This window comes from Giraffa tippelskirchi, chromosome 12 (genome assembly GCF_054371585.1).
Source record: "Giraffa tippelskirchi isolate mGirTip1 chromosome 12, T2T-mGirTip1v1.2.pri, whole genome shotgun sequence".
In the NCBI taxonomy this organism is placed as follows: Eukaryota; Metazoa; Chordata; class Mammalia; order Artiodactyla; family Giraffidae; genus Giraffa; species Giraffa tippelskirchi.
The window spans coordinates 86,391,470-86,418,539 of NC_137286.1; the positions used below are offsets into that span (position 1 = coordinate 86,391,470).

At 43.1% G+C, this 27,070-nt stretch overlaps 2 protein-coding genes across 16 annotated transcripts in view; one reads left to right on the plus strand and one right to left on the minus strand.

The window, feature by feature from the left end:
- The window catches only part of TSC22D1 (TSC22 domain family member 1), a 125,538-nt gene extending 111,971 nt beyond the window's left edge, over positions 1-13,567 (minus strand). For 6 of the 15 annotated variants that reach the window (XR_014071432.1, XR_014071433.1, XM_081550864.1 and 3 more), the window contains exon 1: positions 9,322-12,594. Coding sequence is in view for 8 of the 15 variants with exons in the window: in XM_081550864.1 (XP_081406990.1) it covers positions 9,322-12,188 (2,867 nt within the window). In the remaining 7 variants the exon portion in view is untranslated. Of the gene's footprint in view, positions 1-9,321 lie in introns of all 15 variants that reach the window. The other 9 variants (XR_014071436.1, XM_081550870.1, XM_081550871.1 and 6 more) reach the window with 6 other exon arrangements.
- Positions 12,384-27,070, plus strand: part of LOC145528630 (uncharacterized) — a 73,124-nt gene continuing 58,437 nt past the window's right edge. The window contains exons 1-2 of the mRNA XM_081547283.1: positions 12,384-12,497; positions 12,563-13,351. Of these exons, the coding sequence (XP_081403409.1) occupies positions 12,384-12,497; positions 12,563-13,351 (903 nt within the window). The remainder of the gene's footprint in view (positions 12,498-12,562; positions 13,352-27,070) is intronic.

The following is a 27,070-nucleotide window of genomic DNA, read 5'->3' on the forward strand; positions in this document are numbered from 1 at the left end:
GTAACAAGTAACTACAATGACCATAAGCAAAACAGAGCGGTTAGGAATTTTAAACAAGCAATTAACTCAATGCTTACTACACTAACAAAGGAAACTCTTAATACAAACAAGTGGCATTTTGCCAGTTAAATGTTTATATTTTAAACAGCTGAAACTGCAAAGAACTTTCAAGGTAATCTTAGATATTCGAAAATCATTTGTGCTAAAGAGCTGTACCAGTCAAAAGGAGATAAAGAAAAATACTGACACAATTTAGAAATAGATGGGTTTTTTTAAGTTGGAGAACTCGTCATAAACATACATAAACAAAACATATGTGCAAAAATAAACAGAGATGCTTGTTAAAAGCAGCAAGTAATCATTGCTTTTTTTTCTCATTAACACAGCAAAAAGTAATCAATTAATTCTCAATCAACTCTACTAAAGGAGAAAATAGTGTTATCACATGATGTATAAAGAATTTATTCACCTTTCAAGTATGTCATAATAGTGTTTTTAAAAAGAAGTTGTCTTTATGCCAACATTAAATTTTTTTTCTTCACTTACTCATTAAGCAGATTTTTACTGAGTACCTACTGTCAGATACCGACATATACTTTGTGTATATAGTAGCAAACCAAAAACCTGTTTGTGAAGCTTAAAATCAAACAGATAATCACACACACACAAACTAATTACAAGCTGTACTAAGCACTATAAAATAACAAAGTGATCTTAAATAGTGTTAACCAAGAACCTAAGTTCTTGGTGTATGAGAGAAGGCCTCTTAAGGTGACAGTGAGGCTTTAGGGAGGAAAGATGACATAGAACGCGCTCTGGCTAAAGAACAACCCAAGCCAAAGCCTGGAGGAGAGGGCAAGAAAGGATGACAACCTGAGGATCTGAAAGGAGGCACATGGGACTCAAAAAGTGAGGGGAAGCAGCACATGAAGCCAGAAGGGAGCAAAAGCAAAATGGAATCACCTTAAAAGAAATGGAAAGGCTTTAGGGATTTGGGACAAGTGAGTGACTGAAACAGATTTCCATTTTAAGAATGTCATTCTGACTACAAGACACAAAATCAGAGAAAGGCAAGAATGTATGCAGAAAGTTGGTGAAGAAGCAACTGTAGTATTTTTAAGAGTTGAGTATGTTATCTTAGGCTAGAGTTGTGGCAACAGAGATAGCAAAAGAAAAGAATAATTCAAGATATATTTAGAAAGTAATGGTCAGAATGTAGAGGGTGAGGAAAAGGACGCTATCAAGAAATGACTCAGGCTCCTAAAGTGAACTAGAATGAGAAGTAACATTTATTAAAATGAGGATGACTAATAAAGAAATTTGAGAGGTCAAGTAATGAGGAGGTTAAGGTTATGAGCTGTTGAGACTGAGAGACTGTGAGAACACAAGCAGAGATAACAGGAAGGCAGAGGACCACATCAGTCTAGAGCTAAGAAGAGAAGCGTGGTCTAGGGATATCCATTCAGCAGTTGAGAGCATACAGATCGTATCTGAAGCCACAGAACAGCCAACTACCCAGGGAAAAGGCAGGAAATGGGAAGAGAACACAAATCCAAAGAACTCCAACTATGAGTCTGATAGAAGAGCTGAACTGAAAGTAAAAGAGAGTGGGTGCTTCAAGGAAGGAAAACAAAGCTCAACTAGACCTAATGAGGCTGAAAGGTCCAGTAAGATTTTCAGGTCAAGCTGATAGCTAAGAAGTGAAGGGTTGGGGAGAGTGGGCCCTTTGAATATATGCGAGCCTAGGAAAAATGTCAACCTGGAATCCAAAACTCGATATTAGATAGATCATTCTTTTAAAACAATATAAACATCCTTTATCATTCTTCCCCTCATGTCATTTCTTTTAATAAGCCACTAAAGCATATTCTTACCATGACATAGTCAAGCCTAAAGACACAGTGACACAGCAAAAATCAACCACCATGGTTCAGATAATGCCATACCAGAACAGGGCATGCTCTGCAGTTTCATATTTTTAAATTGAAGTTTCTAAACAAGAAATAAAATCTATCTGCTTTGCAATACTGAAGCCAATGTTACAAAGAATTTAGATTAGAAAATTAAAATGGTTTTCCTGAAAAGATAATTTTCACACAACTGTCCCCCAAAAATGTTAAAACTAATTCATCTGACATTTGTCTGTCTACTGTGTTTTCCAGGTACATCACTCTTATGACTCTGCCCACTTTTTTCCTCATCAAAGGGTCATAGGTCAATGTTGGTATGTTCTAGGGCAATCCCGTTTATTTGTACTAAGACACAAATTAACAAAGCCTGCCTTCTTTCAGGTTTCCAGCCACTCTAATATTCCTTAGGGGCTTACCTCACGTTGGCTTTATGAGCAGTAGAAACGGCACCAGGTTCTGAATTGGAAAAATGACTTTTAATCCTTACTCTGCTTTACTGTTATGTGTGTAACCTTACACAACTCACTCAGTTTCTCTAATAAACCAAATAAGGTTCAGTTTATGCACCAGTAAATTAGAAAAAACTTAATTTACAAGGTTGTTTAGTAATTAAATGTGACAGTAAGTATTAACTGAATCTAATCCTAACATTTAAAATCACTTCTGTGAACTGAAATACCAAGTTATATGCCATTCTTATTTCTGCTGAATATAAGCCAAGCAATTCCACTCAAAATTTATGTACTAATTACAGATCAAATCTTGGAGCATGAATCATTAAAATTAGCATCCTTCTTCATACTTAATAGCATAGCATTCTACAACTGAAATAGATGTGTAATGTTAAACACATTTATTTTACACTCCTTTCCTAAAAACCTCACAAAAATGACAAAAAAGGAATTTTTAAGATATAAAAAGCCATGAGCCCATAAAAATTGAGAGAATGGGTGAAAAGACAATAGCAACAAAAATTTGGAAGCTGGAAAGCAGATGGTTGAGTGACAAATGACTTAGCAAACACTAGGAAATCAAATCTTTAGCAAACAGTGGGGAAAGCCAAGAACAAACCCAATTTAAACTGTAAAATCCCCAAAAGACTCAGGAATTGGCAGTACCACATACATCTGAAGTGGGATGTGGGGGAGAGAGAGTGCTAAAATAAGAAAGATTGTTTAAAAGTCTGTTTAAGAAGCAACCAGCCCCACAGATACCAACCACCCCTCCCCAACCCCAACAAAAAACTGAAAATATATTGTCTAGTGAATATAAAACACAAGATCCTGGGACTGAGAAAACGAGGCACAGCAATACGCAGGAGAACATACCGGAAACAAGCCAACTGGGTGAAGAAACACATACGGGGATGCCCGGACAGGTTACCACAGAGTGAAGCTAACAAAACCTCTCAGAATTCCAAATCAGCATTTTACTTCCCTACTCTCACACACAACTACCATCCAAGGAAAGGCTGTAACACAAAAGAAAACAAATAAAAACTAAGAGAGTAAAAACTGGAGGACACAGATCACACATGGAGAAGAAACCTTAATGAATAAGAGAAAAACTAACATTTTTATACTCAGGTAAAAGAAAGTATGATTGCTACTAGAGCAGGATAGACAGTATTCAAAAGGACCAAAGACAAAAGTTCTTGGAAATTAAATATATGATAATAGACGGAAATTCAACAGCAGTAGAGCAAAAAGAAAAAGCTGGAAAATAGGAAAGAAAATATGAGAAAATTAGAAGATTGGTCAAGAAGGTCTATTATCCCAATAAAAGGAATTTGAGTAAGAAAAGAGAAATCGGAAGAAATAATCAACAACCTTATTCAAGAAAAAGTCCCAAAACTAAAAGGCATTTCCAGACTGAAGGGCACACCAAGTATTCAGCACCCTGAATGAAAAGAAATCCACATAAGGAACCCTCACTGTTAAATTTCAGAACACTAAAAACAGATACATTCTTAAAAGCTTTCAGAGATTTAAAAAATGAGAGGGGGAAGAAAAGAGAATAAATAAGAAAACGGGGGTAAAAAGGAAAAACAAAACACACACAGGTCACATGCAATATCTGTAAGATATCAGAATGGTTTTAAACTTCTCAAAAGCAATATGGAAGCTAGAAAGCTATGGAGCAAAATTATAAAATAATACAATTCCCAATCCAATATCCTTTACCAAACTGTGTAAGGGTAATATAAAGCCATTTTAAAATATCAAGCAAACCAAGAAAGAATATGACATGGGTCACTGGAAAATAGAGATCCAACCATAGAAGACACTGAAAGGAACCCCACAATATTAGTAAGTCTAAAAGGCAATTAGTCCAGAATGAAGATCAGGGAAATATGAGAGACTTCCTCAGAAAGATAGAAGTGGTAACAATACCTGATATGTCTGAACATCTCCAGGGACATTTGATGAGAAACGCTGAGTCAGTGATTACTACAGAGAAAACTAAAGCGGCAGGGGGGCGTGGAGACAATGAATTCTAGCCAGATCAGCCTATGGAAAAGCTAACAGTCAACAAGTCACACTGAGAACTGCTTATCGGCTCTTTAGTCTCCTACATGTAAGTATACCCAGAAGATCAAGAATTGCCAGACATCCGAGGAGAGGCTCTATCACAAAAGGTTAAGCCCAAAACCCACAAAAATGGGAAGAAAGGCAACTTGGAGGAAACAGATGATGATGGATGAAAACCTGGGTTAAGGTAACCCACTACTAACATTTGTATATGTTAAACAATATACAGAAATATATATACAAGTATACCATGCATACTAGATGGCTGGGATAGGAGGAGGAAGGCAAGTGCAGGATATTAGACATGCTAGGAAAAGTTATATTTTACAAGAAAACTGAATAATCAACAGTGATACAATCATAACTATTAAGATGAAGGGGGGACCCAGAGGAAGGAGGACCAGCTGAGTAGATCATGACAAAGTTAATCTTCATTTTCTACTCAGGAAGTTACTAAAGCCAAAATCAAAAGCAAGGAGTATTTTTATCTAACACATACAAAGCAAACCTAAAGGAAATCAACTTTGAATATTCATTGGAAGGACTGATGCTGAAGCTCCAAGATTTTGGCCACCTGATGTGAAGAGCCGACTCATTGGACAAGACCCTGATGCTGAGAAAAATCGAAGACAAAAGGAAAAGAGGGCAGCAGAGGATGAGATGGTTAGACAGCATCACTAACTCAACGGACCTTAATTTGAGCAAACTCTGGGAGACAGTGAAGGACAGGAAGTCTGACATGCTCCAGTCCATGGGGTCGCAGAGAGCTGGAGACGACTTAGCAACTGACAGTATACAGAGCATATGAGTTAGAGACATTTCAAAGGACTTTCCAAATTTGTTTCATTCTTACAAAATCCTATGCAGTAGACATTATTCTCCCCACTTTTTAAAGTGAGCAAACTAAGGCACAGAGAGGTTAAGCAGCTGGTGAACAACAGAGGGTGGCTCAAACCTAAGCAGTCTAATTCCAGGGTCCGTGCTCCTAACCACCTGGCTGCGTTGTACGTCGAGTAGTAATACAGGCAGTTATTTAGAGACTAGGAGGTAAATATCACAATCATCATCTACAAGAGGTGAAAGTGATTGCTTCCAGGGAAATAAAAAGGGCAGGAAGCTTTTGTTTGTTTTGATAAGCACGTAAACTATTTGGCTCTTTAAACTGGGCAGGCACAACATAAATTAAAATTAGATCTTATAATTTAGTATTTCATAGTTAAAGTATTTTATCTGATGCAACCATCCTAAGAAGTTGGCAAAAATGAGTATTACTCCTATTTGATAAGAAAACTCGAATTCCTCATTAATAAATATTTGAGGACCTACTCTATATACAGATACTGTATTTAAAAGATAAATATCAATTTACCTCAAGGTATGAAAAGGTGGTGGCTCAGACAGTAAAGCGTCTGCCTGCAATAGTGTCTGCCCGCAACGCAGGAGACCGGGGTTTGATCCCTGGTTTGGGAAGATACCCTGGAGAAGGAAATGGCAACCCACTCCAGTACTCTTGCCTGGAAAATTCCATGGATGGCGGAGCCTGGTAGGCTACAGTCCGTAGGGTCGCAAAGAGTCAGACACAACTTCGCAACTTCACTTTCACGAAAAGGTAAAAGAGGTACACAAAGTATTTTCATTCATTTCTTTTCATTTTGTTACATTAAATTATATGATCCTGCATCTCCAACAGTTATGCTTAAGGCGAGAGACAATACAAATTTTAAATCATACAAAAAGCAGAGAAAGGTCTGCTCATTAATTCTTTCAAAAAACATTTAGCTCTTGCCCTTGAAGAATTCACGGTCTTGTGGGGAAAATGGGTAAACATAATTTAATTGAATGTGCACAGTGCCTTGAATAGAGGAACACTAAAAAGGGCTAAGGAAAACAACATTTCTTGAAGAGAATGCTACAGAGGGAACATCTGAGCTGAGTCTTGAAGGATGAATGGAAGTTTGACCAATTTCACAGAAGAGGCTGTATTAACAATCACAAAACACTGAAAACATCAGTGTGAAATACCTGTATCTTCCCTGTGCTGTAACAGTAAGTTCACATTAAAGGCTAACCTAAGACATTATGTGTTTTGTTTGTTAGCCACCCAGTCGTATCCAACTCTTTGCAACCCCGTGGATTGTAGACCGCCAGGCTCCTCTGTCCATGGAATTATCTAGGCAAGAATATGGGAGTGGGTAGCAATTCACTTCTCCAGGGGATCTTCCCAACCCAGGGATCAAACTCAGGACTCCTGCACTGCAGGCAGATTCTTTACCATCTGAGCCACCAGGGAAGCCCAACATAAGACATTAAGACCTTTTTAATGAGAATGATTTTTTTTTAAAGATCGTACATCATCTTAAGGCCTGATCCGTGTTTCTAATCTTTATAGTCTCTGCCAGGAGCCAACACCAGTAGGCACATGTGTTACCGACATTTTAAAATTTACAGTGTTGCAATATTATTTCAAAAGATGACTGAAGCACAGCCAATCTTCATTTATCCTACCACCTAAAAGTTTTATTGTAATGTGTTCTCTAAGTCATAATACTGACATTACAATGTACTCCTTTTCTCCCATTAGGTGGATAGCTGAAGCCCAGAAGACACAAACGACACAGAAACTAACATGGAAAGAAAAAAGTAAAAACAATTTTTTAAATCATTATCACTTAAAAATTTTTTTCCAAACTACAGTGATAATCTGCAGTAAAATGCCAAGAAGATAATATACAAATTTACCAGATCTGACCTTTACAGCTATTTTAGGGGTCATTTTGATATTATAGAATTTAAAGGATGTTAACAAAAGCTCAAATATGTGGTTAATTCAAAACAGGTACAGTCAACTCAAGTTACTGTATGCCAATATTTAATCATATTTCTCAGTATCTGTTTTGCCTGTTTAATTTCAAACTTTTCTACATAATTTGCCCCTAATTAGTCCTCATCTCAGTTGCTATATGGAAAAATTGATTTTGTTCTAATATCTTAAACTGGGACTCTAGCTCTACAGTTAAAAACCAAGTTGTAAGTAGCAACATCTGACTTTAATCGTCTGGAACACCATGTTATGGAAAGCTCTATCATGCCCTACCACCAGGAGGAGAAAACAAAAAGGAGAGAGTCATGCCAGGAGACCACAATGGTAATTAGTAAAAATTATGGCAGGTTTGAATTCAAAGTATGTGGTTTTCATTTGTGTATCCACCCATCTTTTACTTCTCTAAATTTAGCATCCACATAATATACCTGTTCTTATAGGGGTTTTACTCAGATCACACTCATCTGAGGTAAGTTAATTATTTAAAATTATAGATGTGTATTAGCATGATTTGATAAATTTAAAGGTTTAGCAATAATTATAATACAATTATTAAGGAAACCACCTCCTAGAAGAGGTCTCTCTTTTAAAGTATAGCCTTGTATACATGATACAGAATACATGTGGCTAGATAACAAGATTCTATATATGACTTAGAAAAGTAAGAATCTTGATAGGCAAGAATTTAAATTATTTCAATTAACCATGCCTTTACCTTGTATCTTTCAAGTAATTAAAAAAAAACAACATGAAAACCTCACTGAAACATTTGGCCTTTGTTTTGAAATATGGCAGTTCTTTTGAAATATGCTCAATTTTTCCAAAGTGAAAACCACAGATATACATTTAGAATGTAAATGTTCCAACTGGCCTAATAAGAGTTCAATCACAAAAATCTCCAATACTAAAATATTTAAGTATCTTTCACATTTACTCAAAGTTCCACAGTGAAAATGAATAGCCTCTGTCAAAATTCCTTGATCAAAACTATTACTTTGATCAAGGTTAGTAAGACTGGCAACTCTGTGAAAAGAACATTCCTTTAAAAATCGACTCAATTTAAAGCCGTGTAGTATCATGAGATATTTCACAACTCTTCTAGCTAGCCAGCTTCAAAGACACAATTTGATTCAATAAATGTGATCACCATATTATTACCAATCCTATTAAGAAAACAATGATTTAGTAATGGGTTTTAGGCTTTCTGTATTTCTCTGGTCAGAGAACAAGTGGAGTAGATTAGCAGGAGAACAAAGTCAGTTTCATGTCTCTATAAATTCAACCCTCCAAGACATTCTCTTTCTTTACTCTTTAAAACAGCTACCATCTTGATCTACTATGCAAAAGGAAAAACATACTGCATACTACTGTCAAAGATAAGTTGGGCTGTTTTTAAGAGTGTATGCCCCTCCTCTCCCACAAAACACTTTTTACCATTCCCATTTCTTTACTGTTCAGATAAAACGACCATTAAATAAGTACACAAAAGTTGGCCAATTAGTTTGAAGGCAACCTGTATAACCCAGCTTAGGTCACCTTTCCTGTAATATCTGACTAGGAAAAGGAGTAACATGATCTTTCTCGGAATAATAGCAAACACAGTAGAACTTTGGGTCATCCAGTCCAGTGAAGGAGAAACAAATGTGGCAACCACAACCTCCCCTCCTGCCCCCAAGAGATGATCATAACAATTTTAGTAAGTCAAAAGAAGAGATGAACTATTAAGCTGGGTTAGCAAAAATTAAGTTTCTGTTCATAATTAATAATTCTAAAAAACCATCTCGAAAATAACAAAACCTCTTGGGGCTCCCATACCTACTCTTAATGTTCAAAAACTATTCTGTCAAGTATTGTTTACGTTTTACTTAGACCACTTCCTAAGCAGTTTGAAACCATTCCATCACACTCCTGCTCTAGAAAACTTACCAGAAAAATGCTCCTTCACCTCTCAAGAGGAAAAAGTAGATAATGCTTTTAGACTAACCCTGTGCATATGCAGTGACTAAACAGAGGAACTCTGAATCTGTTGAATGCCTGCAGAAACATGGCATGAGCTTACCTCTCGTCCTCGCCATCCACCAGGGGTGTCGTCAGCGGTAGCACCTTCAACGGGAAAAGAGAAGCAGAGGCTGCAAGGCTGCTGCTACTGCCATCTGAAACTGCTGACACTCCCCCACTGTCACCACTGATGGTCTGAGGTAAGCCAACTAAGGAGGGTTCCGCTGGGCGCCTGGCATCTTCGATTTGGCTTCCAATTGCCTGAGCTAATGATTGTGCGGAGAATTGAACAGAACTGAGTGGTAGCTGTTGTGCCAAAGGCAAATTTATATTAGATGCTAGCAAGGGAGGCTGACTGACACTTTGAACCAAATTACCATTCTGAGTGGCGGGGGCTTGTGCTATATTCTGTGAGGGAACCAAGTTTGTCGGGGCAGAAGGCAGTCCAGAAGGACCAGCTGAACTAACCTGATTCGTAACAGAAATACTACTAGCAGAGGGTAAAGGACTAACTGCAGGCAACTGCTTCGAAACCACTCCTGGAGCTACCGACTCGACCCCCTGTGGCTGTGGAGGCACAGGTAACAGGGTACTCTGGGGTGCAATGACCAGTTGTTGAGGAAGGCTTGAAGCGCTGGGCTGAACTCCCTGATGAAGGATCACAGCTGGAGCAGGCGGCACTATCTGTGAAGACGGAGGAGCACCTTGCTGGATAACTGAAGGTGTGACTTGGGTGGAGGGCTGCTGCAGTGCTGATGGTAGGCTTGTCGGTTGACCAATATTTGCGATCTGACTGCCGGGAGGTACAGCAGCTACTGCCGTGTGAGCCTTGCCAACAGGTTGGCCAGCTGCCCCTGCAGGTTGTGCTTGGACTGCCGCGGGCTGCACTGGGAGCTGGATGCTCTGTGGCTGAGCCATCGGAATCACCGTGGCTCCCACGGCCACCCCTGCAGAAGTGGGCTGTCCGGAGGACACCGCTGTTTGGAGAAGCGGTGAGGGCTGAACATACTCGGAGGCTGGGTTCAGAGTCACTGATGTACCGTGGCTTGGGGCCATCGGAGGGGCCACAGCCGGCGCTGGCTGGCCATATTGTACCTGTTGGGGTGGTGCGCCTGGCAGAGGAGCTTGTACTGGGGGGGCCGCCTGGGAATACGGCAGTTGAGGTTGAGCCAGGCTGGCGATGGAAGGCTGCTGCCCTAAAGCCGAAGTGACACCCACCACGCCAACAGGTGACGGCTGGATACCGGCTTGCAGAGGTACTGGTTGAAGACCGGATTTCGGCTGAAAGCCCAGTTCTTGAGACGGTAACTGTACCTGCGAGATCTGCGACTGAGAAATACTCTGAGGGATGCTAACTGCTGAAATGCCCGGTGGAGCGGCGCTACTGAAGTCCATCAGCGGAAGAGCCACCCCTGGAAGGGTCGGGGGCGGCTGTGGCTGCACCGGCGGGGCCGCCGGGGTGCCCATCTCTCCGCTGCCCACACTCTCCGTGTAGTGACTCAGTGTGCTGACGCTGCTGCTCACGGAGCTCCCACTCGTGCTCTCCCTCTCGGAAGTCGCTTCAGTCGGGTTTTGTCTTACACTTTCCACAGCCTTATTTACCACCACCGCTTCGGTGGCGGGTACGGCGGCGTTTTCTTTTTCATAGAACTCAGTACAAGTCCATCGACCTTTTTTGAAAGGCTCAGAAGTAGAATCTAACTTCACGACTCTGAACCTGGACGTGTTAACGGTTGGCTGTTGCTGCTGACTCGAAACGGACCCCACAGTCATGCCCGCAGCTGCACTGGCAGCGCTGTTAAGGGCCGCGGAGGTAGCAATCGTACCATTGCCCATGCCACTCAAGATACTCACATTAACCCCGCTGCTCACTGCAGGCCCGACACTCACACTACCAGCACTGGCGATACTGCTCGCACTTATGTTAGCGTTACCAAGCATGCTGCTGGTCACAGCAGGATTAAAACTACCCACAGCGGTGATGTTAACGTTATTCATCGTATTAGTGCCCGTAACAGAATTTATACCTAGGCTGCCGGCAGTACTCGGAGCACGGATACTAGTCATGACAGATCCCGGCGAGCCACTCGATGATACAGCAGAAGTTGGTGCAACTGGCATAACACTGTCAGAGCTTCCCGCGGCCGAGAGTTTTCTGGACACTGGGCTTGAGGGCGGCCCTCCAGGGATGGCTGTACCGGCCACACCGGCATGGGATGGATGGTGGTGCCCGTGGTGCAGGTGGTGGCCATGAATGGGATGGTGGTGATGGAGGGGGTGTGGATGAGCATTCCCATTGATCACAATGTTCTGTTGTGGAAGGTGAGGCAAATGAGGCTGAGGAAGGTGGGGCTGGTTGGGAGAGACCGCCCCAGGTGTCTCGGCTTCCTGGAAGTTATTGAGAGTCTCTTCTGAGGAGCTGCGTTCAGGCTCCCCTAAGTCCGTCGCCCTGGAAAGAGACACATCAAGGATCTCGGAAGACGACAGATCTTCCGTGTGAGACTCATCCAGGTCGTCGTAGCTCTCCGTGTCCTCTGCGATGCTGTTGTTCGAGCTGATGCTGGCAGAGATCTGAGCCGGGGTCACGCTCGTTATCTGGAAGCCACTTTTCTTTTTCATCTGCGTTCCGCCTGGCGCAAGAGGCTGTGCCTGCAGCTGAGCCTGCGAAAGGAGATTCAGGCTTTGTGGAGGCGGAGGCTGTGGTCCCGACAGAGAAGATGCTGCAGGAGGCGGCGGCTGGAGCAGCGACGGAGGCGGAAAATCCTCGGCAGATGGGGCACTACTACCGACGCCGGTACCTGCTGCACCGAGAGTGGAGGCGCTGCCCCCGCCGCTGCCCCTTCGAGGGAACATTACCGGGTGCGCCATCTTCCTAGCACTCATGTCTGCAGCGGCCGCGGCCGCCGTGGACTCGGGCGGCTGGTGCATTGTGTTGGGTACCGGGGCGGGGGGGCGGAGAAGGCGAGTGCAATTTCCTTCTGCACCGTAATCTTTGTATTCAAGACGCCGAGGAGGAAAACGAGACCTGACGCTCCGCCCGGCGCGATTCCCCCACCTCCTCCTCCTCCTCAGCCGCAGGCGCCGGCCGTTCCTGCCTTCGAGGGCGAGCTCCGGGAAGGGAGGATGGACGAGGGTGAACGGGGCGGCCGGGGACCCGAAGGGGGGGACCCCTTCAGTCCTTCGCCATCCACTTTCCCCTCTGGCCTCACACCCCCTTTATACTCCGCTTCACGTGGGGTGCGGGGCGGGAGGGAGGGGGTAGACAGGGGAGCGGGGAGGCGAGGGGAGGGGGGTGGGAAAAGCCAAGAAATGCCCACCTCCTCCGGACAACTCCGGAGCCACCTCCGCCCCTCCTCCCGCCGGCGGCGGCGGCGGCCGCTGCAAAAAGCCTCCTGGTCGCCCTGCACGAAGGCGGCGCCGAGCGAGTGTCGCCTTCCCCTCGCCGCCCCCCAGCGCCGCCGCGGCTGCCAGCGGCGAGCCCCGAGCTCAGTGAGTGTCGCTCAAACCTCCGCTCCTGGCCCCGCCGGCCCGGCTCGGGCCTCCTCCCCCCACGGCCCCGCGGACCCTTTCAAACCCCCTGGGCTCGCGGCGGCTGCTGCTCCGTGAGGAAACGCTGGCCGCGGCGGGGGCCGGCGCGGCGAGGCTCGGGCGGCGGGGCGCCCGGTACGGTGAGCCCAGCAACGGGGCGCGGGCGAGCGCGCAGAGACGCCGGGTCCTCGCGAAGCACGGCCGGGGCGCGGCGGCAGCGGTGGCAGCGGGAGCCCAGGGACCGCTCCATCACTGGCAGCCATGGAGCCCGAGCATTTTCCTCCCTCCAGGCAGGCGCCTCGGCTCGGCACACGTCCTCGGGGAGGAAGGGGCCGGCGCCCGAGCCTCCCCGGAGAGCGGCGGGACGTGCGCTGAGGAGCGCCGGCGGTGGTGCGAGCCGCTTCGTCCTCGTCCTCCGCAGCCGGTTGGTCCTCTCACCCCCGCTGCTCCCGCGGCCGGGCGGGAGGGGGCCGCAGGCGGCGGCGACTCCTCTCTCGGCGGCGTTGGTGGCCAGACGGGGCTGGTGCAGCGACTGCAGCCGACGCCGTTCAAAGGAACGAGAGGTGGGGTTTGGTCGGTGTCGGCGAACGGGGCGGGTGAGTGGGTGGGTGCCGAGGGAGGGCGGCGGGCGAGGAGGGGGCTGTGGTGGTTGTTACTAGTGCTCTTCTCCGGCTCCGCCGTATCCCCCGGTCTCTCGCGGCATCGGGAGAGGAGGGACCAGCGCCCGAGCGCAGGAGGAGAAGGAGGGGCGACCGCGGGCGAGAGGAGGCGGAGGCGGCGGCGGCGGCGGCAGCGGGGGGAGGGGGCCGGCTGAGGAGAAGGAGGGAAGATGGCGTCTGCGCATGCGCCCCGGCGCCGCGGACATAAAGCCGGGTCTGGCGGTAGAAGGAGGCGGCGGCGGCGGGTCTTCGGGCCTCGCCGAGCGCCGGGTGCCCCGGCGGAAATTGCCGAAGGCTGACTGAGGCGCCGGCGGTGGTGGGGTGGGGAATTTCGGCCGCGGGGGAGCGAATCCGGGTCGGCCCGATGGGGGGTGGGGCGGGGCGCGGGGCGCGCGCCGGTTAGGCGTGTCCGCTCCTTTTTCCACACGCGGCCGGCGCGCGCGCGCGGGCACGCGGCGGGCGGAGGGGCCCGTGGAGGGCGCCGGGGCGCCGGAACCCCGGGGCTCGGGTGTCCGCGCCCCGGGTGGTGTGTGCCCCCCAACCCCCGCCTGCGGAATGGTTAATGAGGCTTTTCTCCGCAGTAGCAGCATCACGAGTTTCAGTTCCCAGGAGTCCGCCGCCGCCACGACATGAGTCAGGCGTTCCTCCTCGGCGCGCGGCGGGGCCCTTCTCCCCGCCTCGCCGCACCTGGGCTCGCCCCCCCGGCCCGCGCCGCCCTCGTTGACTCCGAGGGTACCCCCGAGACGCGGGGTCCGCGGAAAGCCGGTGGCTCCTCGCGAGCGGCGCCCGCTTTTGTGCGGCGCGGTGGCAGCTGCCATGCGGCCTCCTCGCCCCCTTCGACGGGCAGGGGCGAGCGAGCCGGCAGATGTTGCTGCTGTTTGCAGTCAACGGCCGGAGGGAGCTCTTCTACAGAAAGGGAGCGCTTGCAATCCGTCCTTACCTGGAATGAAGCAGCCCGGCCCAGTAAAAAAAAAAGACAAAACTGACCTCAACAGGTGGAGCTGATCGCCCACAGGGATAGCTTTCCCTGTAATTGTCCAGGCGATAGGCCGCATAGGTTTTGACTTAAAAGACAAAGTGGCCTGGTCATGGTGGCAACGCGAGGACAATGATCAATGAAGACCACCTTTGGGGATTAGAAAAAGAACGATCTGCAGTTCCAGTTTGGAAAAAAGAAAGAAAAAAAACACATGCATAGTTATACAGAAGCAGGGTTAGGTTTGATTGGAGGCAAGTTAACTGGAAGTTGCTCTGGAATTACACGTCAAAACATTCTAGCCCTAAGCATTTTTGACCACTGAACAAGAATTTACTTCTCACCCAGGAACCAAGAAAACAAAAACGCAGTATAGGAAAGTTCCTAAATGTTTCTTTTTTTCACCTTAGTGTTGAGGGACTATTTACGTTTATGGTCAGACCTCTGATTCACTAAATCGCACAGACCAGATCTACAGTCCTGTTTTAGGAGCTTGTTAAAACATAAATGGCAGGTTTTGAAAGATGCGTAATAGTAGTTTCAGCATGTTACCTTTTAGGTTTCTCTAAACTTTTCCCCTCTTTCCTCCCCTAAAAGGTTAGGAACCTCACCATTCTATTACAGTATGGAGAAACACAGGCTCAACATCCCTGTATAGCCTGTATCAGTTTTGATATATTATTGCTTTTTCTGTGCTCTCCTTCACTAAACTCAAAAAGTAGGACTACGTGTTTTTAACCTGGAGTTCTGGGCCCCATACGAAGTGCGTGCCTGGTCAGAGGCAGCAGACTCTTTGGGATCCCGTGGACTGTAGCCTGTCAGGCTTCTCTGTCCATGGAATTTTCCAGGCAAGACTACTGGAGTGGTTGCCATTTCCTTCTCCAGGGGTCTTCCCCACGCAGGGATCAAACCCCAAGTCTCTTGCATTGGCAGGCAGATTCTTTACCACTGTGCCACCTAGAGGACCTAGGTACAAAGTAGGTGCCCACAAATACTGAAAGGGAGATGGTAGTAAAAATCAAATTCACTTGAAAACATCAGACTTGTTTTATGAAATTCATGAATTGATAGGCGAATAATTGGATTTTTTACATAACTGTGGCCATTTTTTTACATAACTATGGCCATTGAAGACGGAAGGAGAAGGGGATGACAGAGGATGAAATGGTTGGATGGCATCACCGACTCAATGGACGTGAGTTTGAGTAAACTCCGGTAGTTGGTGATGGACAGGGAGGCCTGGCCTGCTGCAGTCCATGGGGTCAAAAAGAGTCGGACAGGAGTGAGCGACTGAACTGACTCACTGACTGACTGATGGCCATTTATAAAAATATTTCTGTTTTAAGGCTACAACAGCCTTTCTGTAAGAGATACACCCAATTAATGGCTGCCATTCATTGCTGAAATGCAACTGTGACATGCTTTTTAAATAGTTTTTGAACAGAAAATAGGAAGTAAGTATCCTAAAAAATTGAAAGTGCAGTGGAATGTAGTGGGGTCAAACGTGTCTCTGAGCTACTATGTGAAAGAAAATACTCACAGTCCCTCAAATGTTGGCTTTTAGGTCAAAGTTTTAAATTACCCCCAAACAACTTAACATGCCTGGGGCCACCTAGATACCCGCCATGATTGTGCTGATAGGGTTTGAAGCAGAAGAAACACATATTATCAAGTCTTCCAAAGTTGGCAGAATGACTCATTGAGATAACCCTATAAAAGCAGATACTTCTGCTGCTGCTAAGTCGCTTCAGTCATGTCTAACTCTGTGCGACCCCATAGACGGCAGCCCACCAGGCTCCGCCGTCCCTGGGATTCTCCAGGCAAGAACACTGGAGTGGGTTACCATTTGCTTCTCCAATGCATGAAAGTGAAAAGTGAAAGTGAAGTTGCTCAGTCGTGTCTGACTCTTCACGACCCCATGGACTGCAGCCTACCAGGCTCCTCCGTCCATGGGATTTTCCATGCAAGAGTACTGGAGTGGGTTGCGATTGCCTTCTCCAGCAGATACTTCTAATAACCAGTAATGAATATTGCTATTTTTGTGCTGTTTTGATGTTGGGGGTGGGTGGGTGTATTTTTTCTTTTAAAAGAAACTTGTTTTCATTTTTCCAGGATAACAGTAAGACGTAAGAAAATATGGTCTTTTGAAACATGTTTCACTTTTATCTGCCTTTTCACCTTCAAATTCCTGGTAAGGCAGCCTCAAGTCCCACTGAGATATGATGAGCAAGTCTGCAAATATGGAAAACCTGAGTTTGAGAAATGTCTCTCTCTCTCTCTTTCTCCAGTTGCCAGCATTTCTTTGACCAGTGATACATAAATATGAGTCCCTAAGAACAAACAAAAGCCCTTGAACCAATCTGATGGTGTTATCATGTTCCCACCTTTCAATTTGAAACGTCTGGATGTTTTTTGCATTAATATCAAATGCCCCCTGCTGTGTGGAATGAAGTCATTAACTCCTTTGAATCCAGTACTTGGACTTATCCTTTGTCTTTTGAAAGCCTACATTTCACCTATTTACATTCTGAAGATATAGTTCTGAATTACTCTATTGTCCATATTAGTCTCTGGTGCAGTGTTCACCTAAATCTCGTTATCATGACATTGCAAACCAGCATGTAAATTTCACTATGTCAGGAGTTTTTAGTGGGCTTCCCAGGTGGCGCTAGTGGTAAAGAAACTGCCTGCCAACGCAGGAGATTGGATTCAATACCTGGGTTGGGAAGATCCCCTGGAGGAGGGCATGGTAACCTACTCCAGTATTCTTGCCTGGAGAATCCCAGAATTTTTCTACCATAAAATAGAAAATTTCCTGACCATTATAACTTAATTTACCTATTTATGAAAACTGTGGAATAGATGGACATTTAAAACCAAATAAGGGACTTCCTTTTCATACTGTTCATGGGGTTCTCAAGGCAAGAATACTGAAGTGGTTTGCCATGGCCTTCTCCAGTGGACCACATTCTGTCAGACCTCTCCACCATAACCCGTCCGTCTTGGGTGGCCCCACATGGCATGGCTTAGTTTCATTGAGTTAGACAAGGCTGTGGTCCGTGTAATCAGATTGGCTAGTTTTCTGTGATGATAGTTTCAGTGTGCCTGCCCTCTGAAGCCCTCTTGCAACACCTACCATCTTATTTGGGTTTCTCTTACCTTGGACGTGGGGTATCTCTTCAGAGCTGCTCCAGCAAAGCGCAGCCGCTGCTCCTTACCTTGGACAAGGGGTGTCTCCTCACGGCCGCCCATCCTGACCTTGAATGCAGAAGATATTAAGAAGAGGTGGCGAGAATACACAGAAGAACTGTACAAAAAAGATCTTCATGACCCAGATAATCATGATGGTGTGATCACTCACCTAGAGCCAGACATCCTGGAATGTGAAGTCAAGTGGGCCTTAGAAAGCATCACTATGAACAAAGCTAGTGGAGGTGATGGAATTCCAGTTGAGCTATTTCAAATCCTGAAAGATGATGCTGTGAAAGTGCTGCACTCAATATGCCAGCAAATATGGAAAACTCAGCAGTGGCCATAGGACTGGAAAAGGTCAGTTTTCATTCCAATGCCAAAGAAAGGCAATGCCAAAGAATGCTCGAACTACTGCACAATTGCACTCATCTCACACGCTAGTAAAGTAATGCTCAAAATTCTCCAAGCCAGGCTTCAGCAATACGTGAACCGTGAACTTCCAGATGTTGAAGCTGGTTTTAGAAAAGGCAGAGGAACCAGAGATCAAATTGCCAACATGCGCTGGGTCATCGAAAAAGCAAGAGAGTTCCAGAAAAACATCTATTTCTGCTTTATTGACTATGCCAAAGCCTTTGACTCTGGACCACAACAAACTGTGGAAAATTCTGAAAGAGATGGGAATACCAGACCATCTGACCTGTCTCTTGAAAAACCTGTATGCAGGTCAGGAAGCAACAGTTAGAACTGGACATGGAACAACAGACTGGTTCCAAATAGGAAAAGGAGTATGTCAAGGCTGTATATTGTCACCCTACTTATTTAACTTATATGCAGAGTACATCATGAGAAACGCTGGGCTGGAAGAAACACAAGCTGGAATCAAGATTGCCAGGAGAAATATATATAACCTCAGATATGCAGATGACACCACCCGTTATGGCAGAAAGTGAAGAAGAACTAAAGAGCCTGTTGATGAAAGTGAAAGAGGAGAGTGAAAAAGTTGGCTTAAAGCTCAACATTCAGAAAACTAAGATCGTGGCATCCGGTCCCATCACTTCATGGGAAATAGATGGGGAAACAGTGGAAACAGTGTCAGACTTTATTTTTGGGGGCTCCAAAATCACTGCAGATGGCGATTGCAGCCATGAAATTAAATGACGCTTACTCGTTGGAAGGAAGGTTATGGCCAACCTAGATAGCATATTTAAAAGCAGAGACATTACTTTGCCAACAAAGGTCCATCTAGTCAAGGCTATGGTTTTTCCAGTAGTCATGTATGGATGTGAGAGTTGGACGGTGAAGAAAGCTGAGCATCGAAGAATTGATGCTTTTGAACTGTGGTGTTGGAGAAGACTCTTGAGAGTCCCTTGGACTGCAAGAAGATCCAACCAGTCCATCCTAAAGGAGATCAGTCCTGGGTGTTCATTGAAAGGACTGATGCTGAAGCTGAAACTCCAATACTTTGGCCACCTCATGCGAAGAGTTGACTCATTGGAAAAGACCCTGATGCTGGGAAGGATTGGGGGCATGAGGAGAAGGGGATGACAGAGGATGAGATGGTTGGATGGCATCACCGACTCAACGGACATGGGTTTGGGTGGACTCGGGGAGTTGGTGATGGACAGGGAGGCCTGGCATGCTGCGATTCATGGGGTCGCAAAGAGTTGGACATGACTGAGCAACTGAACTGAACTGAACTGAAGGGACTTCCTTGTTCTGAAACTGTGAAGCCCTCACGCCCTAGAGCCCGTGCTCCTCAGTAAGAGAAGCCACCACAATGAGAAGCCTGCACACCACAAGAAAGAGTAGCCCCCTCTCACAACTAGAGAAAGCCCCCATAAAGCAAAGAAGACCCAGCGCAGCTAAAAACAAATACATTAAAATAAATTAAGTTAAAAAATAAAACCAAGCAGAGACTTCCCTGGCAGTCCAGTGGTTGAGACTTCGCCTTCCAATGCAGGGGGTGCAGGTTCAATTCCTGTCAGGGAACTAAGAGCCCACATGCAGGGTAACTATACGCTTCATGCACAGCCAAGAAAAGTGTTTTTAATAAAATGAAACCAAGTAATTCTCCAAAAGCAGTGCCCTTGCGGAACAGGAAGAGAATACTTGCATGCAGAATGGCTGTGAGTGCAAAGATAAATACTAAAGAGAAATGGGTGCAGAAAATACACCACTGATCCACTCCAGTAATTATTCTGGCTAACCAGGGCTTCGATCACGCTGTAGTTATGTGTAACTTTTAAATGTCATCTTAAAAAAGTCAAATTTTTTAATAATGAGTTATAAACATGAAAAAAGTCATACATTTTTACATATGAAATTTAGGCATGGGGATATTACAGCATGTTTATTAAATCAGTTTGCTCTCTGGAAAATTGTTAAAATGAGACCAGGAGTCATATGTGCTCTTTGACTTTTGTAAATTACACAAAATACTTATTTTGAAACTTTTCATTCACATTTCACCGAGTATAGCTTAACTTATAACTGATTCAGTTTTGTAGCACTTGTTCAACTTTTAATATAAATATGTTTCTGGTCAGCTAAACAATTTTATATCCTCAAAGGAGACATTATTTTAAAAAAAATATATAGAAATTTGAATTTATGGTTCAGCAGGCACACTGATATACATTAACTCGTTAAATTCTACCCTTTGAGGGAGAAGGCTTTATCATTCTCATTTTAGAAGTAAGTGATCAGAGCGATTAAATAACTTGTCCAAGGTTTATGCCTAAATCTGGGTACTCAGGTCCCTCTTCATTGCAGATTCCAAGCCTCTGTGCTAAGGTTTTTCCTGCAAACGCAGTATGACCTCTAGAGACTAGTATTTTTCAAAGCTCTTTTGGAAATTAATGAGTGTTCTTTTAATGCTTTTGAATGCCAAGGAAGATAATTCAGCACACACACTAATTGCACACAGCATTTCTTCTACATGAAGGGGATGAAAGACTTCTTCCCTGTTTGAAGCAACATAAATGTTACAGACGCTTCCACAGTCAGTCTTCTCTGAGGAATGTGTTAATTTGGAGAATTTCCTCACAATTAAAAAGAAAAAATCATTTCTAACTTCTGCTACAGAACTAAATAACAGTAAAAAAAGAAATAATTTGTTAACTTAGTTTTTTTTTTTTTTTTCCTAAGTTTATAATCAAATAACCCTCCGGATCTCCCCAGATGATAGCTAATATTTATTTAATGCCTACTCTCTACCACACATTTTCTAACTGCTTTAAGTGTTTTATCTCTAATTCTCACAACTGTATAATGTACGAGCTGTAATTACCCCATTTTGCAAATGAGGAAAACGGGGTGCAGAGAGTTTGTGGTCTTAAAATTTAGCAAGTAGTGGGGCTAAGATACAAATCCCTGCAGTGTAACCTTCTCTTCCTTCAGGGCTGCATCTGAGACACATTGTTAAATCAAGTTTCTGCCAATTCTAGCTCCCAAGTTAAATTTCCACAGAATACTCATGTTTTAATTTGTCCAAAGACTTTGGGAACACCATTTTCTCCTGATGCAGAAACATTCTAGGAAAGAGTGTACATTTTAGAGTCTCTACTATGGCTGCGTAGGAATTGGACATAAATGAACAGAACCACGGCTTGATAAGTTGGATGATCCTTCACTGATCAAAAACAGATGTCAAATGCTTGGGGGGAAAAAAGGCATTAATCATACATAATTGGGGAACACTGTCTATGCAGGACAAGATAAATGTTTTTCCATTCTAGCAATTAGTGTTCATTGAACATGAGAGCCTGTAAAATAGAGACAATAATAACCTAGTCTTTCCAACACGTTCTAAGGACCAATTTGTATTTGTACATGTTTTTGAATACTTAAGTTATTGAAATAAGCAAATTCATTATTTTTCTTTGTGTTATAATTCTGAGAAGACCTCTGTCCTTCTGTCATATGTGAACCAAAACCAGGTCAAGAAGTACAAACAGATCATGGCAGCCAATATTTCTTTGTATTTAAAGATTAGGTCCACAAACACAGGTCTATTTCAAGTCTCAGAGCTCAAGAAAAAAAGAATCGCTGTTGAAGTCATTCCTCAGTGTGGAATTTTCCTTTGGTCATTCATTTTCTACTACTCTGAGTTCTCTTTCTGGAGAAGAAAAATGATAAAATAGTTTTCAGTAACTTATACTTAAATTGACTTTCCCAGTTAATTCCATTGTGGAAGAAAACAGGAAATCAGTAGTCATAAAGGCCAAAATCTTTTCTGATTTTTATACCTTTGATGGAAAATAAAAGAAAATCTTGGATATGTGCAAGCTAAATTAGAATCAGAACCACAAGATAAAATCCTTTTAAGTGTATGACCACTGACTGTTAAATGCAACTGTTTGCATAAGGTATTTACAAAACCTTCCTGTGTGAGTGATATAATTAGAACAATTAAAGGGGAAAGGTTGGAATTTCAGAGAAAAGCATGAGATGGGATTTAGAGAAAAGAGCCTAACAAAACTGATTTAATACATGCAGTGTATACACACTTGTCAAAGTCAAGAAAATTAAATGTATAGCTGACTCAGCCCCTTCACGGAGTTAAACATAAAGTTAATTGCCAGGATGCCAACAAAGCTTTCCATAAAAAACTAGAAGTGAAGGTTCAGGTGCTTTCTTGCTCCAGTTATTTATAGACAGGAATAGGATCGTGCCGTAATGCCAACTCAGTGGTTTAACTTTGATGTTTTAAAGAGTTTCTAAACACCCCCTTTATCCAAGGCATAAGCAACACACAAAAAATAGTTGTTGGATTACACTTATATCAATATACATTTTGATTAAAATGGGAGAATACTGTTTTACCCCAGTGTTGATCCTAAATTACTTAATAAAAGAAAAACAGCATTTTGAAAAGAATACTTCCAGTGAAAAACACCTTGAAAAAGGATGTAAGTTCTCTTTATTCTGTCAAGCATATGATAGGAACTCAGTAAGTACTTGTAAAGAATTTCTTAGATCCCACATTTTGCAATAATATTGTCAACATAATTTATCACATGAACTTTCACTACTGAACTTTTCACAGGATGTTTCTGCAGAACATCAGGTTCAGAAATTATGACAGTAAGAAACAAGCTCACTATTAAAATTTCAGTCAAGGGCATCCAATGGTATTACATTTCCTTCTCTGTTCTTTACTTGATCTCTGTAAAATTCTCCTTGCCTAAACTAAACTTATGACAAGTTGCTGACTACTCTTTTTCATGGAACATCATGCCCAAAGTTTTTTTTTTTCTGTAAGAAGCAAAGTTCAGTGAAAATGGTAAGAAGATACAAGTTGAATCTGCATCTCCTTTTCTGATAGCTTTGCATTTGTTTAGGGACAGAGCATCGTGTTAAATACTGTTGAGAACTGACATCCTTAGCCTCTGTGGATTCTGGAAATTCATTCCTTATATCCCGGCTTCAGGATATGGAGAATTCAGGTGCTTCTTCCTTTCAGATGAGCTCCAGAGCTACTAAGAAACTTAACTTGGTATGACTCATCACAGAGCTCACACAAAGACTACAATGAATAATTTCAGATAAAATGATTAATTTTTCAAGCTTAGTTAACACATCTAAAAAACTTATTACCTGTTCATTGGTCAAAACTTCCGTTTTGAGGACTTCCCTGGTGGTCTAGTGGTTAAGAATCTGCCTTGTAATGCCGCAGACTTGGATTCATCCCTGGTAGGGGAAACTAAGATCCCACATGCCACAGAACAACTAAACTCGTGCAATTACTGAGGCCATGCACCACAACTAGAGAGTCCATTTGCTGCAACGAAATATCCAGCACGATGCAATGAAGATCCTGTGTGCCGCAACTGACCCAATGCAGCCAAATAAATAAATAATTAAAATAGTTTAAAAAAAAAGGAAAACCTTCCATTTTGAAGTATTAATACCAAATGAGGGTTCTGCTGTTATTTTTGCATTTGTCCCCATATGAAACACTTTTTCCTTTTATTTATGATTGTGAAGGGCAGCATGGCATAGCACTCCCAAAATATGCTGCTTTGATATATTACTATTTTGTGATGTAGGCACTTAAAAAACAGCAAGTGCAGGGAGAGGCTTTCTCTGAACTCCCCTTATCTGCCTAAAGACAGATCCTCCAGAAAGGAATTCCATTGTCAAAAATCCCCTCCCCGGGAGTTTCTTTAATTCATTAACCAGGGAAGATGGACTCATCACAGGAGGAGAGTGAAAGTCAGCACCACACTCAAAGTTCTTCACTAACTATCATACCTCCAATGTGTTCTTCTAAGGGTCCACTCATCTTTCCTAGAAGTCACTGACTCTGCCTTAAGAGATCTCTATCCCCCCACCCATTTCTATTCAGATGATATTTAGTCCTGAATTTTAAGCCACCTGGGAGAGAAAAAGAAAGCTCTCCTTAGAACTAGAAATAGGAAATAATAAGATTGACTGAAGTTCAGTATCATTAATTGAATATCTACTACCTGTTTTTTAAGGAGACAAAGTTGCCTAGGCAGTGGTCTTTTATGTATCGATGAGGGCACCAAAGAAGGCCAACCTTACCTTGGACCCTCCAGCTCAAAGGTGTATTTATATAACTAATTGTAAACAAAGAGCAAATGGAAAGCAGGAGAACAATTTGGTTCATATTTCACCAAAGATATTTGTCCTCCAGGTTGAAGGTAACCAGAGACTTCTAAGTCATTGCAAGCGTGTCTTAATCCAGCAATTACATGTAGGTACCATATGAATCTTTGGAAATTAGATAAAAAGAATTCTAATGTAAAACAATAGCAACATTATAGCTTAGAAACCATGACGCCTCACTGATGCATACATCTGCTGGGGAATGAGCATATGGTAGTGCCCGGTACAGATGTAAAAAAACCCTGCAATTATGATAATTGATTCTGAGTAAATGTATGAGTTTTGTTGCTTGTCTTAATTTTCAGTTGTTGAGTTTTTGCCTTTGTTCATTTTTTTAATGGCAGACATTCGGGAAGCAAAAAGCCTCTGTGTTCCTAGTGTAACTAAATCTAGCAATATTACTAGTAAGACCAGGAAAATATACTAAACTTAGCAGAAAGCAGGAACAATAACAACATCCAAAAGGATTCTCTGAGGCTGCTTAGCCTCTGATAAATGTCATAATAGCCAACAGCCAAGCATAGAAGAAAACTATGTCCGTATCTCATATGTTTAACATTCATCAATTTTATTCTATGGCAGCCCATTATCTCTATGGTGTCAGATGGAACATTCCATAAGTAGAAAAACTAGAAAGGGGGATTATGTTTAAAAATAAATAAAAGCAACGTTACCAGCCTCACCTTTAGAGCATTGAAGTTTTTCGTTCCTTTTTATGGCTAATATTCCATTGTGCATAAGTACCATATCTTCCTTATCCATTCATCTGTCAATGGACATGTAGGTTGCTTAAATGAAATTTTTAAAACATAAACTGAGTCCCATTTTCAACAGGGAAACAGAACAAAAGCAGAACCTGAAGTCTATCGCACAGATTAAAGTGCATTTTAATCAGTATTTCAGGGACAGCCACTGCTTGATTATCTGCATATGCTTGTCCCATGGAAAGCATTTGCATGGGCTGTTTGCATTCCTCAACCATCTCAAACCTCTCAGTCAACCCCACTGGGTTCCCGCATCCCCACACTACAATGTGTGCATGAGGGAAGGCAAATCATTTACAGTTTTGTCTAGACCAAAAGAGAAAAAGTCTAGGCATGTAACTCTGTTGAGGTGTATGTCTAAGTCTACTATACTTTATCTACTATTTTGGAAGAATTCCATCATTGCTTTCTTTTAATAGCAAAGATAATAAAAAGCTGACTGCTATTGTTTCAATGAGGTCTCTCAGCCCACAAACATTTATTAAGGACTTGCCTAAATTTTAAGTTATTTTTAGTGTGGAACAGAAAAGGCAGTTTGTGCCTACATACCTCATAACAGAATATTCTAGAATGATTATAATATACATTTCAGTCGACTCTATCACACTTATACAACCAGCAGAAATATGACATAATCAGGTCATCAAAAAGTAATAGGGGGAAAAAGAAGAAAAAAAGTAATGAGTGAGTCGTGGAGCAAGAACTCAGTTAAAGGTACAGAGATCACATACAAAATTCTTCAAAGGCTGCATGAAGATAGAATTAACACAGAATTCTTTGGTGCCTATGGGTGGTTGGAAAGCACCTGGGAGAGGTCTCTGGAAAAGTAAGCAGATCTCTTTGTCTCTAAGGGACCCCACCTTTGTCTCTGACTTGGCTGCCTAATTTTTATTTATTTGGGACAAGGAGAGTAGGTGGACAGGAAGTCACGTCTTCTTCAGAGAAAGAGGAAGCCCAGACATACAGAACCTAGACTCCTGAACATCATTTTCTATCATTACTGTCTTATGCTGAAACCTACGCTGATTTCCTTATGGCAATAACCCTGATACAAAGTTGAGTGGTCTGAATGACAGATACAGTCAGAACTATACTATGGAGAGTCTGCCATCAAAAAAAGTACATTAGAGGGACTTCCCTGGTGGTCCAGTGGTTAAGAATCTGCGTTCCAATGCAGGGGACAAAAGTTCAATCCCTGGTCCAGGAAGATTCCACATGCCTCAGGGCAACTAAGCCCACACGCTTCAACTACTGAAGCCCACACATGCTAGAGCCCAGGCTCCAAAACAAGAGAAGCCACCGCAGTAAGGGGTCCGCGTGCCGCAGCTAGAGAAAGCCCAAGTGCGGCAGCAAAGACCTAGAGCAGCCAGAAAAAAAGAGTCTGTTGTGTGTAATTATTCACTTTTCTTTATCCACTTATCTGTTTATGGACATTTAAGTTACTTACACCTCTTGGCCATTGTGAATAGTGCTGTAATGAACATGAGTATGCAAATATATCTTTGAGATCCTGCTTTGAATTCTTTTGGATATATGACCAGAAATGGGGTTGCTGGATCATATGACAATTCTGTTTAATTTGTGGAGGAACTGCCATTGTTTTCCATAGTAGCTCTACCTCTGATCACAATGTATTTTTCATACATTTTTGCACATGCTTTGTTAGTATTCAATTCAGAAAGTATGCATCTGAATTCGTAAATGAGATTGGCCCATTATTTTCTTTCCATAAATTGCCTTGTCTGGATTATTCCAAAAACCAGCCTTTGGTATTATTGATCATCTGTATTTCTATTCTTTTCTACTGTTTCCTTAATTTCCATAGTTAACGTCATAATTTTCCTTTTCTACTTTGTTTAACCCTAGTTTTATGAATTGAACATGTAACTCAAGCTGTCTTATATTTTAAATAAATTCATTTACACATATGCATTTCATTCTAATTACTATTACCTTTCTAATTACCCCCAGGTTTGGATATGTTGTTGTACATATAAAAATGTTATCATTTCCATTGTGATTTCCCCTTGAGTCCATGAGTTCTGTAAAAAAATTTTT